Source organism: Zalophus californianus, chromosome 9, assembly GCF_009762305.2.
Source record: "Zalophus californianus isolate mZalCal1 chromosome 9, mZalCal1.pri.v2, whole genome shotgun sequence".
Lineage (NCBI taxonomy): Eukaryota > Metazoa > Chordata > Mammalia > Carnivora > Otariidae > Zalophus > Zalophus californianus.
In genome coordinates, this window is record NC_045603.1 from 127893746 (window position 1) to 127910933 (window position 17188).

Consider the following 17188-nt stretch of genomic DNA (forward strand, 5'->3'; position numbering starts at 1 on the left):
TCTACAGTCTTTGCCAAATTAATAGACAAAGAATTTCACGTTATTTAATTTTCATTACATTAATAATTATGGAGATTAAGGGATTTAAACTCTTTCTCTTGTGAATTACTTGTTTATGTCCTTTGCCCAGTTTTCTATTTTTGGTCTTTGTCTTCCTCATTGATTTGCAAGACCTATCTCTCGTATTTGGGATTTTAACTCTTCGGCTCAATTATTCTTGAACATTGATTAAAGTGATGGCTTCTGACCTACTCAGTTAATGATGGCTGGAATTACACAGCCAAGGAGCATTCAGTTGGGCAGCCATGTTATGTTTATTATAAAACAAAAGTTCATTTTCCATCATACAAGAACATTTGAGGGAGAGATAAGCAGGCCCTCTCTTGGAATTGGTTGGGGAATTCCAGCGACTCTTTATATATCCTGGTCTCATGGAAAACCTCTGTTGACGTCCTATCATTTGCAGGATGAAGTAAACGCATCAAGGTCCTTCTGTTCATTTTACCCACCCAGTGCCGCAACTCCAGCGAAGCTAGCTTATTTACCAGTACCCGTTTTGTTTTTCTCTGTGTTCAGTCTTTGCTCATTTCCTCCTTTCTCTTCCCCCAGAAGGGCCCGTGGAAATGCCAGCCATCTTTGTTCACCAGCTCACATCTCACCGTCTTCGTGACACTGGCCATAGTCCTCCCAGTTTAAAATGGTCTCTTTCTCTCGGTTCCTGAACACTTGCAATTCATGCAATGTCCAAGGCACTTCCCATATAATCTTTTGGTTTTGTCTGTTCGGTCATGGACACCAGATGTGTACTCCTAGAAAGTCGCTGGGGGCATTCAAAAGCCTGACTTAAAAAGCTGAGCCGTTGGCCTTCTGTAACTGTCCAGCTCTCCTCCCTCTGGCCAGTGCATCTTAAACTGCAGGCTTGTAACTGGTGCCCAGTGTTGTTCCACGGACTACAGGAACCTGTACATCTTGGTGGGTAGAGAGCAAAGTATAGTAATGGCATTTATTTTTTAAGGTAAAATATGAAGACATCAAATAAAATTATTCTTTTTTTTTTAAAGATTTTATTTATTTATTTGACAGAGAGAGAGACACAGCGAGAGAGGGAACACAAGCAGGGGGAGTGGCAGAGGGAGAAGCAGGCTTCCCGCGGAGCAGGGAGCCCGACGCGGGGCTCGATCCCAGGACCCCGGGATCATGACCTGAGCCGAAGGCAGACGCTTAACGACTGAGCCACCCAGGCGCCCCAAATAAAATTATTCCTTACTCCCCTTTTAGGACTTTGCCCCCAAACTTCATATAGGTGTTTATTCTCCTTTGTAGGTGTTCTTTGAGGGACACATTTGAGAAGCAGCGTGACAGCCCATTTTTTATAGCTGTCCAATTGGTTTATTTATTTTTTTTTGAAGTACAGTTGACATACAGCATTACAGTAGATTCAGGTGTGCAGCATCGCGAACAGACAATTCTCTACATTACACGGTGCTCACCGTGGTAGCTAGTCACCACCTGTCACCGTACAACGTGATTACAATATGATTGACTAGATTCCCTATGCTATACTTTTCATCCCCGTGACTTATTTTACAACTAGACATTTGTACCGCTTAATCCCCTTTACCTGTTTTGCTCATCCTCCTTCTACTCTCCTCGGGCAACCCCCGGTTCTCCGTATTTAAGAGTATGTTTCAGTTTTGTTTGGGTGTCTTGTTTTTTAGATTCCACAGGTAAGTGAACACCTATGACATCTATCTTTCTTCGTCTGATTTATTTCACTTAACATGATACCCCCCGGGTCCATCCATGTTGTGAATGGCAAGATCTCATTCTTTTTTTATAGCCGAGCAGTAATGGTGATGGCCCATTTTGAATCGCTAGTCCTTGCTTCATTTCCTGGTACGTCTTGGCTCTTCTGGCCCTTAATAGACACCTCAAGCTCTTTTTGCTTTGAAGGCCTGTTTTCCATCTAGGATCCATGGCATTCTTTCTCGGTACCCGTCCTGGCTTCATATGTTCAGCCTTAGGTAAAAAGAGCTCCAGCCTCCCACCCTGGCTTCCGGTGGCTTATCCTGGGTAAGCCTGCCATTCTTTAGAAGAGGGGCATCGTGTTTTTAAAACCGTTTGTACATTCACGTGTCTCCCCTGCTGGACTGCACACTCCTGACGGGGAGACACTGGAGCTTCTATCTCTTTTCTTTTCCTTTTTTTAGTCGCATGGTATCTCATATTTAGTAGTAGTACAGTAAATATTTATTGAATGGATGAATGAACCTGATATTCTCTAAATAGATTGGAAAGGAACTTAGTTGCCCTTTAAATGAAAATGCCATGTATATACTGAGCTGCTTCATTATTTGCACTTCTAAGTTTCAGTTTAAGAGGGTCCTCGCACATGTGCCAACACACACGCAGTTGGGTACTCCTTACCATAGTGTTTGATTCAAACAATTAAATGATTCTGTAGATGCTCTTTGCCTCCTTCCATCTCAGTGGCATGTAGACTCTTGTGTGGCGCCCGCAGAGTTCCTGAATGCACTCCAGGGACTGGTCCAGGAATGTGGGTTCTGACATGCTCTCTTCAGCAGGCTTTACTCTGCTTTATTGGGGTTCCACTGGAGGTTGCATCAGAGAAAAGGGCTCACTTGGAAACCATTGCTCTACAAACTAATGCTTTCCAGACCATTTTTGCTGAGGTAGCATCCCAGCCTTGCCTGTCCCTTGTAAATGGCTCTCAGCCCTGAGGGTGGCCAGTTGGGGACCTTGATAGCATCTGCATGTCAGGATGGGCTTGGACTGAGGGTGTTGACCTCAGGCCCCCCCACAGCACGGAGGCTGCTTCCCATTCCTCTGCCTTGAGACCCGTTTGTTGAGATCTGTGCTGAAGAAAGCTGTAGCATTGGCAGGAGGGACCCTGTCCCCTTTTCCTGTTCTCTCTCTCACTGTCATTTGACTGACTGTGGGTGAGTCTTTCCTACGGCATGGCTCTATGCTGCTTCTACTGGTGTTTGAGAAGAGATAGTCGGACCATTTAGTATCAGCCCGGGTCATCTTAGTATTTCTTACTGACGCTCTCAACTCTTTTCTCTTTTAACATGTCATTACCTGAAAAATGCAAAGAGTTTTAAAGCATTCTTTATTTTTTAAGTATATTCAGTGTCGTGCAACCACCACCACTATCCGTTTCCAGAACTTTTTCATCATCCCAAACCAAAAATCATTCTTGTCCCTCCTTCTGCACGTGTTCTCAGATGCGTCTCTGCTGTGTGGTTGGTGCGTATGAGCTGGAGGGGTCAGCTCTTGAAGACCATATGTTGCCCAGCCTCCTGCCTGGAGGCTACGGTTCAATCCATTTCTCCTTTGGCGATAAAGAACAACGTCCTACCCATAACAACCCATAGTGTACTCGAAGACAAGTCACTTGGTAACCATTTATTTCTCAGTGAGACACCCAGCTCCTGGAGCCTGTCCTTCTCCCTTTAACCTTTCCTGTTGGCTTTTCGTGACCTCTTGAAGACTCTCAACAACCTCTTTAAAATAGTACAGAACTGGACATGATAGTATAACAAGGGTCGACCAACACCGAATCTGGGGGAAGTGTCCCTCGGTTCCTTAAGATTCTGTCAGTCCTCCAGTTGAGGCGTGTTGCCGCGGGTGGTGGCACCCCTGCAGTGGGCTTGATGTAGGGGGTGGGGGGATCGAGGGCTTACAGATGACTCACCTCTGGCCAAGGTGACCGCTGCTCGCCCTAGGGGTCAGGAGCCCAGGAGGAACGGGGTGACCCACTTTGCCAGCTTGGAAACAGATGAGCTCATGGCTCTTTTCCTGTTGAGATGGGGGTTTTGCACTGTCTTCACACTAGATTGATGGGAAACCTGGCATCTCTGTATGAGGTGCCCTTCCGCCCCTGGAATTGTTAGTGAACCCCAGGGGCTTACTCAGTCCAGCGGGCCCGCGACTACTGGTAGTGGTAGCAACTACTAGCAGGATGGCTCTGGAGTCAGCTCTATGTCCCAGCCATGAATGCGGCTGCATTCCCAGTCACCTGCTTATTATCAGAATTTTCTTTGTTAGGGCGCCTGGGTGACCCAGTCGTTAAGCGTCTGCCTTCAGCTCAGGTCATGATCCCGGGGTCCTGGGATTGAACCCCGCATCGGGCTCCCTGCTCCGCGGGAAGCCTGCTTCTCCGTCTGCCACTCCCCCTGCTTGTGTTCCTGCTCTCGATGTGTCTCGCTCTGTTAAATAAATAAATAAAAAATCTAAAAAAAAAAAAGGAAAAGAATTTTCTTTGTTAGAACTAGGCTCATTATAACTTCACTCCACAGCAACCTTTTTTTTCTAATTCCCTGCCTGGTGTTAGTATCCATCAGTCACCCAAGCTAGAAACCTTGGCATTCTCTTTCCCGGGTTCCCATCCTTCACCAGCCCCACCGTCCCCATGTCCAGCCCAGCACCAGGTATGTCTGATGAAGCTTCTTCAGGGTCTCTCTCCAGCCGCACCCCCCCCCAGTCCTGGCACAGACTGTCAGGTCCTTCACTCAGCCTTCAGCAATGACACTGTAACTAGTTTTCTCTCCCCACGCCATGTTCCCCATAGTTTTGCCAGAATTATATTTTCTACAGGAAAGACCTGATTATTTACTATCCTTCTACTGAAAGAGATAAGAATCTAAAATTACCCAGAGTAATAACCCAGTATCTCCAGTGTAAAATTATTCTTCCTTCGCCTGGCATGTATGGCCCTTAATGGGATGACCTCGCTCTACATTTCAACTTCATCACCTATCCTTCCCCTCAGAGAGCTTGCGCCCCTGGCACACAGAACTGCCACTGAGGAAGAAGGGGGAAGAGGTGCCCTGGGGCATCAATTCAGTCAAGAGTGAGCTTTCTCCTGGGGCCGGAAGTGCAATGTTTTGGGGAGCCACCATCCCCAGCCCCAGTGGGAGGTGAACAACTTTCATGCTGGGGCTTCAGGAAAGCAGGACTGTCAGGGAAGGTCTTTAGCTCTAACAGGAAGCAGAATCATCGGCAAATAGTAGGACAGTTTGCTCAGTGAAGTTCTGGGGCACACAGCCAACAGAGTTGGGGGCAACAGGCCAGGAAAAATCAGGACCATTTTTCAGAACAACAATCAGTATAAAGCAATCTGGGTAAAAAATGTCAAGAGATTTGGAGAGGGGCTCTCTTTTAATTTGTACTGGATGAGACCCAGAAAGTGCTTGATAACGTTTGTTGAGCAATTTATTTCTGCTACTTTTTCACTCCACTCTATTAATATATTATTTGCTTATAACATTAATATTACATTTAATTCTCCTGGATTCATTCAGGTTTCAAAAAGCCATTTCTTTCATTCACTTAGGAAAGTTTTATGGAATACCTACCATACATCTACATTAGAACATTTGTAGGGCAAAGATATGATGAGTGTTCTTCACGAATCTTCATAGTAAGACATTTAGAGATAGACATAAGATGTTTACGTATGATCTCTCCCTATATGTTTGTACGTTACCATCTTTTTCTTTTATCATCCCAGACTGTGAGTAATCATGGTCTGTGTAGCATAGTCTTCTCTCCTGGGCCAAGTTAAGAGAGATCGTGTGTGATGACTTACTTCTGTGTTGCAAGACTTTGTATGTATTATTATGCATAACCATCGTATGTATAATAGTTATTATACACCTGTATATTGTTTATGTAAAAAAAAGTGATCTGGTAGAGTCTGGAGATTTAGCCAAAGTTAGATTTCATTCTGCAGTTTTTTTTTTTAGACCTTGTCCAGACTCTCAAAAGGATTTCAGTTAAGGTTGTTTTACCTTTTAGTAAGATTTCCTTTTGTCTTTCCTAAAAAGATTCAGCCTCTTGGAGTTAAGTGTAAGTAAAGACGTAGATAGATTTGGAAAGAAAGGAAGAAAGTGCAAACATTTCCATATAGAATCATGTTTGTGGAGCTTCCTCTTCCTGGCATTAAACATGGCAAAGACAATGATCCCAACTGGAAAGACAAGTAGAAGTCAACTAACGCTTCCCATCTCAATCTCTTATACACTTTTCACCATTTCTTTTTAAGTCAAAGAACTTGTGTCCCCTCAATTAAAAAAAACAAAAGAACAAAAAACAATGGGCTCCTCTGGGACGACAGATTAAGCCCACTTTCTCCGAGAAGGATACCTGTGACTGTCACTCTGTTAACCTCTTGTAACCAGCATCCCTCTGCAGCTGCGTCTGTGTGCCCCTGGCTCAGACCTTCAATGTATGACTCAGGAAGCTGAAGTCTGGGAGTTGGACGTCAGCACAGTTGGGAAGGGAGTCCAGTGCGGGCCTGTCCACTGAACCACACCAGCACCTGCTGGCTGAGCCTCCGCCCACCCTCCGCCACTCACCCTGCTTGCTGCGTTCGGCACCCACTCCATCCCAGTTTATGTCAGTTCACTCGGATGCTTCTGTCATCCCTGCTTTTGGTGTCCAGCTCTCATTTCTGATGCTCTGTCCCCTCTGCCCGCCCTGGGCAAGGCCGCATTTCCCCTCCCTCTGCCCAAGACCCCCGTCGCCTGCATGTGTAGCGGGGCTCCAGGACCTCTTCCCAGGTGGCATTTTCAGGGCTGCTCCTGGCTTCTCTGGCCAAAGCAAGGACAGTTCAGTTACCCTGACACCATTTGCCCACATCCATCTGGTTGTCATCTAGGGACACCCGGCCTGTCTGTTCTGAGGAGCTTTCTGAGGTCAGCCTTCCTCAGCCTTGCCCATGGATTTCCCCTCGTTGACTCCTACAGCTCTGACTTCTGCAGTTCTCCGTCTTCTGTCCTTTGAGATCCCTCACAGGCAGATAGACTGTGCACGGTCTCCTCAATGAAGCCCGTCGGGGCTGCCGTGGCCCCAGCTGTCCTCCTTCCTCGGGCCCCATCGGGTCCTCATTTGTTGTAGTTTGGTGGGTTTTTGTTTTGACTTTGGAAGAAATGTTTCTAAACATTGCCGGGACGGCCCCCAACCAGAGGCTCCCTTTATACCCTCACCTCCTCTTCTGGACTCAGGTCGGATGCTGGTCCTCCACACAAACATAGAGAGCATGTGAAACTCAAGTGGCCTGTTCATTCTGGTAATTTTCAGAACTAAGAGACTCAGGTCGTGACAAAGCACATTTGCTTTTAGCAGGTTCCCGAATCCTGTGACTTTCTTTCTCTCCCCCTGAAAACAGCCCTTTATCGTAGAGCTCAATCTCCAGAGCAGACGGGGAGCCTCTGAAGAGAGAGCATCCCTTTAGCTGGAGGTGTCAGGGTCCGTGTGGAGAAGTGGGTTGGCACTGGCTGGAGAAGCAGGCTGAAGGCGGCCAAGCGGGCGCCCGGAGAAGGGGGCATGGCAGCCACCAGCCGTGCCCGCTGAGATCAGCGCGCTGCAGCCTCTGATGCGTGCACAGCTTCCTGCATGGAGAACATGGAGGATGAAAACCCCACAGGAAAGAAGCTTCTTGCCCAGACTGGGCTGTTCACCAGCCGGAAAAGTGTGTGTTTGGGTGCTGAACTGACAGCACGTTTGCGTGCAGCTTGCCTTCGGGATCTCTCCCGGAGCGCTTCCAGACACAGCCCCTGCCCTAGACCTCCTGAGGAGGTCGTTGATTTTGCTGGCTCTGCATTTTTTAAATCGTGCTTAGTCATTCATTCTCATAAAATCTGGACTATCACTTACTGTTTCTGTGTTGTCATTTTCACAGGTGTTTGATGTAAAAATAGTTTCATTACGAATGAAAATATTTCTCCTCTCAGGCAGATACCAACACATAACAATATTGTAAAGTTGGAAATCTGTGTCATTTGTGTTCACCCGTGTGAGATATTAAAGGCAGAACTAATATTTTTATTACCTTTTAAAAATTGGAGATACTTATTTCAAAGCAGTATGTAAATTTTCCTTATCTTCAGTAATATATCCATGTATTAATTAGCTAAATATCTAGCTGGGCAACACAAAATACCTGGATTCATTATACAGTTACCAGTTCTACAGAGAAATCTGGCTTTAAACGATGCTAAGTGCATTAAAACATCATTATATTAAATGTGCTGCATTTATCTGCAGGGGCTGTGCTTTTCCTGGTAGATACTTTCTGTAGGCCTTTTCTTTTTATCATAGTTTAAATTTCAAGCATTTAATGGCATGACTGCGTGAGTCTTTTATTTTAACACCCAGATTAGAGAGAAAACAATCCTGGCATAAGACTTTCACTTTTCACCCAGATTAGAGGGAAAAAAATCCACTTCTCTCAGTCTTTGGGAAGACACCTGCTGATGCACAGTGTAAAAAGTTAGGATGTTCAAAAATAGCTCCTAATAGCATCCTCTAATGTTATTATTTATGGAAAATATTTTATATCTGTATAATTTTAGAGTTTTCTTTAAGTGATATTTATTAAGTACTCCCAGTGCAGTACAGAGATACTTTAGTTCAAAAACAAAATCCCCTTAGGGAAAAGGAATCTTAAAGTCATTGTAAAGGTTCTGGAGATCTGTTGCACAACAATGCAAATATCATTAACTGAACTGTGCACTTAAAAATGATTAAGATGGTGAGGTGCCTAGTGGCTCAGTTGGTTAAGCGTCTAACTCTTGGTTTTGGTTCAGGTCATGAGATCAAGCCCCTCATCGCGCTCCCCGCTCAGTGGGGAGTCTGCTTGAAGATTCTCTCCCTCTGCCCCTCCCCCCACTTGCTCAGGTGTGTGTGTGCACGCACTCTCTCAAATAAACCTTTTTAAAAAAATGATTAAGATGGTAAATTTTATGTTATGTGTTTTTTAACCATAATTGAAAAAAAAAAAAAAGAAGGCACGTAGTTACAAGGTGGAGATGGCAGTGGCTTTGGTCTGGGCAGTTCCAGGGATGCGTAGTTGCAGGGACATCTCCCCCGTGAGTCAAGGCTGGAGAAAGACAAAGCCCTCTCCTCCACTGCCTTGGATGTCTCTCTGCTCCTACACTGTCATTTCTGAAGTTGATGCCTCCACCAACAGTGTCGTGCTAAGGTGCTTCCTGTACCAGCAGCCCATCCTCAGAAAGCTCTATATCCCAGCCTGTGCCACATATTCTTCCTGGTACTTGGACCTGCCGGCCAGGTTGGTAAGCAGGCCGGCCGGCCTCCACGTCCATCCCAAGTGAACGTCTGCGGCAGATCCAAGCCCAGGCTTTCAGCCCTGTAGTCCCATCATGGGGGGTCTTTTGCCTCAGCTCCTTTTCTTATGACACCCTCACTCAGATGGAATTTAAGGTGTGTTCTTCACACCTTAAGAGATGAAACCCGCTCAGAAAAGTTCTTTTATCCTAAGAGAATTTAGCCAGAAAGTTAAAATGAGATGCACCAGGAATATGATGGGTTTCTTCAGACCATAGCCAGTTTTCTTGCCTTTAATTTTTATAGATTACTTAAGTTTCTGCATGTGGACTCAGGAATCTTACCCATTTCCAAGGAAGGGGTGTGTTTTCTGGCGGTGGATTATTTTTTCTTCTGCTCATGCACAGTGATCTCTTTGGCCCGTTTCCATTAGGAGATGAAAGCATGGAAATTAAAAAACAAATCACAGGAATGAGGAGATTACTGAATGACAGCACTGGGAGGATCTATCAGCGCGTGGGCAAAGAAGGAGAAAAATTAAAAGAAGAACCCCAGGATTCGGATTCAGTCTGGCCTCCGCGTTTGAACTCCTCTGCTGAGGCCCCACAGAGCCTCCACCCTTCTTCACGTGGTGCGTGGACTGAGTTAGCGCCCCCCAGCGGGCAGTTCTCAGGGCAGTACGGCACCCGCTCTAGAACCTTCCAGAGTCAGCCCCACAGCACTGGGAGCTCCAACGGTATGGTCACAATGCGACATTGAGAATGCTCGTGGGGGCGGTGGGGGGCGGTGTCCAAATGTGTTTTACTTCTAAGTGTTCACCATGGTTTTGAGTCCAAACGCAAACACTAAACCCTCCCCTAGTCCCCTGCCTTGGCTGAGTAACACAAAGAGTATAAAAACCAGAATTGAGAAGCAAGACTAAGGCTCTATATTAGAAATAACGATTTCTTAGTAGAGATTTTAGCCCTTTAGAAAGTGAAAGCTATCATTTGCCAACACACCGATACTTTTGTCACAAGAGACTGAACATTAGGGCAGAAGGAGCTCCCCTTTGTCATCAAAGGGAGCTTCTGGTCATATGTGTATCATTAATACATCCTCTTGCTTCCTTTTTTGCTTTTCTTCATGATCACAAGGGTTGTGGTGAATGGGGGGCGGGGTGGGGGGGACACATATCCCAGAATCCTAGTGACACCTTTGCTTTTATGGCACATTCCAGTAACTGCAGCAGATGATCCTTGTGGTAGGGCTTGCTTCATTAGGGCTGAAAATTATCCCTTTAGAGTAAAGTTTCCTTAATTTAAATTCCTAACTGTTCAGAAAAAAAAATTAAAAGGCAATTTTTTTTTCAAAGCTTAAAAAAATTGGATAATTTGTTTTCTGGACATGTTAACTTACCTATCTAGTAACCTTGGATGTTAGTTGTCCCACAAATTATATATGGGTGTGCAGATCTTTAGTTTTCAGAAAGAGAACAAGAAAAAGCAAGACTGCTTTCCTTGAAAAGTTAAGGATTTTCTTTTTCCATCCATTATTCCTTCAAGAAGAAGAGAACTGTTTTGATTTTTTTTAAAACACAATTTGCAGTAACCAGTTCAGAAGCATGAAAAGCCATCCCGAGACACTGCTGATGAGACAGGAGGGACCCCAAGAGACGTATGGGAGTCTTCTCTTTCTCTCAGTATTGCATAAGCCAGATCACATTCATGTGCTGGCATGCTTCCAGGTTAGGGGGACTTGGCTCTTTAAAGACTCCTCCATAAAAATGAGAAGTCAGTTCCCCTTAAAATTAGAAAATGATTTATAACCAGTTGGAAAGGGTTGGTTTTGTCCTCTAAAAACGACAAAGACAGTACTTAGTGACGAGGAATATTCTTTAAGGCCCTCCTAATTCGACTACCATGGAAGAAACGGCAAGAGAATTAGGACACCCCCAGGTGTGTATGAAGTTAGTTCACCCCACATCAGTAAGTTTTGGGTGAAGAGCATTCTGTTTTCCAGTATGCAACAAGGATGGTGGATTTACTTGGGGAAATGTTATTAACGTTCAAAGTTACAAACATAAATTCCCCCATATTGGTTTGGAAACAGATTTTTTGTGATTATTGTTTGCTTATTTTCAGTAGAAATTCATCATATACAACTGTGACTACTTTGAATTTCATTGAAATTATTTGCAGTTTTAAAAGTTGTAACATCTCAGTTTGCTGCAACTTTGAGTGTAAATAATTACGCTACTCCAAGCATTAAGTTGTCCGTACGTATTTTATGATTCTGCCGTGGTGAAATTTTTTATAGTATCCACAAACAATGCATACTGTGGAATTAAAATTACACTTAATGTATAACAAAAGATGCAGTTGGATCCATGCCTTCGAACCTTCTCCTTGTGCCTGGGGACAACCTAAGTGACAGCATATTCCAGTTCCCAGTGTCGGGTTGGAGGGAACGCTGCAGGAAGAGGGATTTTCCAAATGTTCCACTGGATCCCGAGGACAAGGGGACAACCTATGTTTACTTTAATATGATGGTTTTACTAAGGAAAAGATACTAAATTGAAACAGATAAGGAGGCTAAAGCGAGGGAAATGTAAGACATAGGGAGGGAGAAAAGAGGTGTGAGGGTCTCCTTGACTAAGGTGGAGAAAAGCCAGCACACCGAATATAGCCTCCCATGTACTCTGCCCCCACCGGGCTCTTCCCCGCCCCAGACATCCCACCCCCAGAGTGTTCTAAAAGTTTTAATGTCTTGACAGTTCTTAATTTGGGGAAATACTAGAAAAACTATTTTTTTTTAATAGTTAGACACATTTGATTTTTAACGTGAGATTTTAGAACATGCGGCCACGGGGTTTTTCTGGAAGGCTGTTCTCAGAGTTCGTGTTTTTCTGCAACAGAGTGTGTGTTTCTAGTGAATTTTTATGGTGCTGTCACCTGAGATGCACTGGTGTGACACTAGGGAGGCCTGCTGTGACCGCGAGCGCGGGCACACGTCCGTGCGGCCTCCAGCGCCCCGCGAGACGCACGCACCTTACGGCGCAGAAGCCTGGATAATTAGATCAAGTCGGCCCCCGACATTCAGGTGGTAACAGGTATCGGGTACATTTTCCTTAGGCACTGTGTCATAATAACCGCACATGCTGTCAAGATACCTTCCTGTCCCCCCCCCCCCACCCCCTTTATAATTTTGTTGTTGACGTTTGGAGTGTGCCATTCTTTTCTTTGATGCTTAGGAGAAATTCCTGCCGTGAATTCGTCCGTTGGATCCAACTGCTGTACTTGCAACTGCCAGTCAACGTTGCAAGCCATCCTCCAAGAACTCAGGACCATGCGGAAATTAATGCAAATTCAAGCAGGTAGTGACACCAGGCCCCTGACTTTTAATGCCTTTGGCCTCTTCAGTTGGGACGTTTATTGTGCTCTTAGTATCTGGTTCTTCTCACCTTGCTGTCTCGCTGTGCATTTTCAACACGTTTTTCCTTCAGCAAATCTAACAGGTTTCTCATTGCTGATACTACTACCCATACACTCGCGTGCGAATGCTCCACAAAGTTCACCCCCTCATCTCTGAGTCCTTGACGCGTGTCAGTTAACTGAATTTTGGAACAGTCATACGGGAAGGTGGGCATAGTTCTTCAGCTCACTTTCCCAATGTGAGTGGACAGGGAAGGTCACTTCAGGACAGAAGTGTGGCTGACTCCTCTTACCTCCCGAGGTGCTCCGTTTGGGGGCTCCGTGCACGTCAACAACCCCTACTCCCGTCCCTGCCCCTTGTGGGGCACAGCGTGACAGTAGGGAAGCCGCGCATTGTCGTACAGGTGCTGCAGGGCCGTCTCGGGAGCATGGGCTGTCCTGGCGAAGACTTTCAAGAGCGTAAGCACATGAGGTGCTGCCTCTTAGGCCCTGTTTGCGGCTTGTCTCCCTAATAGCATATAGAAGCCTGAGGACACCGCGTGTCTTGTCTTCCTTAGTTACATGACGCCTCTTTTGTTCTCACTCGTGTTAGTCAAATGGAAGGGTGGAAGAGCGGTGAGTCTGCAGGTTGGTGTCAGAGTCCCTGTTCTCCTCATGAGGCTGTGTGACTTCTCTGCGCTCAGATTTCTCATCTGGAGCTGGAGCATTAAGATCTAACTCACAGGATGGTTTTCAAAACAGAATGAGTTAGTCAGTGTAAACGAACTCTGTAAAGCATGATATAGGCAGAAACTATTTCCTTAGTGTTCTTCTAAAGACCAGGAGCAGGTTCATAGAAGTCTGGGTCACCACCACAGCGGGTGTGGTGTCTAATCTCAACTCAGAAATGCAATTTTTTGGTCACAGGTCCAGAAAATAATAAATCATTTCAATAAGGCCTCCTCTGGTGAGGGAAGACTGCTCCTTGAGCAGGAAATAGCACAGTCAAATGTGGCCCACCCTGCACTGTAAAGAGATTCAGGAAGGTCATCGTTCAGAAATCATACTTGGTGCCATTTAGTGAATTCTAGCAAAATTGTAATGTTCAGTGATGTGGTTTTGATATAAAAAGCTTAATACGTAAACACACCACCACCCAAGAGCGCAGGAAAGGAAGGTGAACAAAAGGCCCTCTGAAAAGCAACATCTAATTGTATGTGCTGAATTTGGTTTTAGCCCAAGGAAACAATAAGCATTTTGGTGAGGCCAGTAAGTGTTCACTCATCTTGTTCCACCACAGCAACCCATGTTCTTATTGACCTGGCAAAAGTTAACATCTCTTAAATGAGGAGCACAGAAAGAAAGTCTCCTTCATGATGTACAGATTCTTTTCTTGCAGGAAGAATTTGTTAGCACTTAAGAAAATACACATATGAAATTCTGATGATTTATTTTGTTACTTAAGCTCCTTACTACCGAAATGGCAAACTACAAATTGCAACCATTTAAATCCTTGACTGAAGCCCTTTTGGAATCTATTAAGTAAATGCCACTTTGTCACCGTGTTTTCTTTTCTGAACCTTTACAGATTAGGCCAGTAAATGATTCCAGAGTTTGTAGGAGAGCAGAAAGGATAAACCGAAAAAATTACTCTTCTTTAATTTCCTTAAACTTAAGAATCTGTGTTATGTGGGTAGACTGACTTAAGGCTTATTGCCTGTAACACGTAGATTTAAATTATATTTAGAAAGTTTCACCTTTTCTTGAGGAAGAAGACAAGGAATACGATGAAGGCATAAGATCTGGAAGCAAGAGAGGACTGGTGTGCCTAGACTTGCCAGTGGAGGAGAAAAACTCACATAGTCCCTGTGTTCTTTAAACCCAAAGCATTTTCACTTTTACTTTAAAATAGCAAAGCTTGGAGAGGTGTGAGTTCTAGACCATTGAAAACTGCTTCCCTTGTCTGTTTGACTTTGGGCGTGGAGACCTGGCCTTGTGTGAAAGTCCAGAGAAGAAGAAAAATTCTCCACTCAGGCTTATACACTGGAATCACTTGAGGAGCTTTGAAAAAGATCTCAGTGCCTGGGCGCCACCCCTACAAATTCCAATTCAGTTAGTGTGGGGCAAGGCTGAGGCACAGACTTCTTTTTTAAAAAGCTCCCGGGTGATTCTAACGTGCCGCCAAGGTCAAGCACCAATAAACTAGACTAATAACTGCTCAGGTGGTTAAAAACCTTTTCAGTGCTCCTATGCAGTGCAAGTAGTTGTTTCCTTTCTTTTTTTTTTTAAGTAATCTCTGCACCCAACGTGGGGCTTGAATTTACAACCCCAAGATCAAGAGTCACATGCTCCTCCAGCTGAGCCAGCCAGGCGCCCCAAGTAGTTCGTTTCTAATACTTGTAAATTTCTTGCCAGTGTAGAGATGCAAATACCAAGTTCAAAGTATAAATATCCTTTATTTGCAAACTGATAGGAAATGATCCATATTTATATGCATTTAAAGATCTTTAGTTTTCATTTGGCTTCTTTGTGTAAAAAAGCAGGCATATCCTATGATCATATTTAGTAAGCCATATTGATACATGAAGATTTAAATAATGATGCCATATTTTTCTCTAACACTTTCCATCAGAATATTTCTGAATGGTTAACAAACATGACTTGCCAAAGTACATCTGTGAAAACTATACTTACTATCCTTGGTTTCCTTAAGTGTAGATTCAGTACTGATACTTGGTCTTTGTTCAGTGCTTTTCATCTTTGGAACTCCACCTGTTTCCGGATTTTGCTGGTCTTCTTAACTTGCACAGAACTATGTCATTCCTATTTTTCAGCTACCTAAAACCAAGGTACGGAGGACAGCCTGGTCAGAATGCAGTACTGAGTGCAGTGCTGTGGAGATGGTTTGTGTGTGGACAGTATGGGTTTGTGAGGAAGGAGTAACTGGCCCTGATAAATGGGCAGCAGGCTTTGCCCACGGGTGTGCTAGTCATTCCAGACTCATTCTTTAAAAAATGGTCATCATTGCTCAGTCTTAGTCCATTTTGTTGCCTGTAGCTTGCTAGCAGCTGATCAGTTTACCCTCAAAGGATGATTAGAATATTCCTGAGTTTGGCTTACCAGGAAGCACGGACAGCTACACCTGAACGTAAGTTCTGAGTTCCCATTTATATAAAAATGTCCTGCGACTTGTAAGATCACCCTCAGATGTTTTTCTGTGGCTCAAAATCCCTTTCTTCCACAGAACCCAGTGGTAGCAGTAAGTGTGATGATTTACCAGCATCGGGGACAGAGTTTTCTCTGGGTTGCTCTTCTGCATGTAGAACTCGAAAGTGCTCCAGAGAAGACATTTGGTGTCCTACAGGTCCCACAGGAGATTGATTTTGGTCTGCTTCCTTGACTGAATCCCATTTCGGTCTCAGCTTGTGGAACATGTAGATTGACGGGTGATAACTTCTCCCAAGTGAGACTCAGGTGCCTGTACCCTATTTTTGTTCATTCTTCACAGTTGGAACCCCAAACAGACAACAACCCCCGATTTCCCTTATATGCTCCCAGCGAACTGCTGTCTCACGCAAGAGAAATAAAAAGAAAAAAGTGCCCTCAAAGACCGTTGAACCTCTGAGTGTGAGGCAGAAGCCTGGCGTGTTAGAAACGGAGAAGAAGACAGCCGGGGCCTCGGAGCAGCCTGGCCCCCAGGCGGCCGAGCCTCCCTCGGCAGGGGAGAACCGTGTGCTGGGATTCGGCATTGTCCTGGAGTCGCCTGCCTCCGATGTAAGTCCATGTTCTCTGGCTACTGACGCGAAACTGATGTCACTTGCAGGACTTTTATAGCACTAATACACTTTCCCCTAGCTGGTTCCTCCCAAGAACACTAGGGGAACTTGCAAAAGACATGTGAGAATGAGGAAAGGAAGACCACTAATAATTTTCTTGCCTAGAATTTTCTCTTCCCAAAATCTTCTACCTTCTTTATTTGAATGTGCCTCCATTCTTTATCCCTGCACGAAGAAGGGTGATGGAGTAAATAATCTGCTCACTAATTTCTTTAACAGTTTTAATTCTGAAGTGGCCGTTTTCAATTTCCTCAGCGTAGAGAGCTTAAAGAATATAATTAAATCCTTTGTAAATGGGCATAAATGAACAGAACCTTACAGATAAGGTCACACCTTTCTAGAAATACAAACTAATAATAAAAAAAGAGCAGTAGTGCTAATTCTATTTTATAGATGCAAGCCACACTGCAATTAGGTTGCAGTGCCATGCCATTTACTCTGTGTAATGATAGGTTAATGCTCTGCAACGGTTTTTCTATTTTAATATCATAGCTAGAAAGTTGTTGCAGTCCCAGATGTTGGATGACATCGAAGATATCCATCCAACTAGCCATTTTATAGCCATCTGACCATAAACTGATGTCTTTAAGAATATGCCATCTTTGTAACTACGTACTCTATTTACAATATCTTTAAGTACATTGATGCAAACCCCGTTTTGTTGGGGGAGTTCTTAAAATAAACAAGAGTGAGTGATCTATCATTATCAGTTTGCATAGGATGAGAATCCTGCTGAGAACACCCACAAGCCTATATGGGATTGGAGTTCGGACCTACCTTTTAAACTTTAAATAAAAAATAATTGCTATTTTTTAAAAAAAGTGTTCCCTTTCAACTTGCAGAAAGGCAGTTTGCTAGCATGTG

The 17188-nt window shown here is 44.4% G+C and overlaps 1 protein-coding gene across 10 annotated transcripts in view; it reads left to right on the forward strand.

The window, feature by feature from the left end:
* Window positions 1-17188, forward strand: part of BEND7 (BEN domain containing 7) — an 88516-nt gene that overhangs the window by 16543 nt on the left and 54785 nt on the right. For all 10 annotated transcript variants that reach the window (XM_027592090.2, XM_027592088.2, XM_027592089.2 and 7 more), the window contains 3 exons: window positions 9530-9832; window positions 12329-12451; window positions 15997-16262. In XM_027592090.2, the coding sequence (XP_027447891.2) occupies window positions 9530-9832; window positions 12329-12451; window positions 15997-16262 (692 nt within the window). The remainder of the gene's footprint in view (window positions 1-9529; window positions 9833-12328; window positions 12452-15996; window positions 16263-17188) is intronic.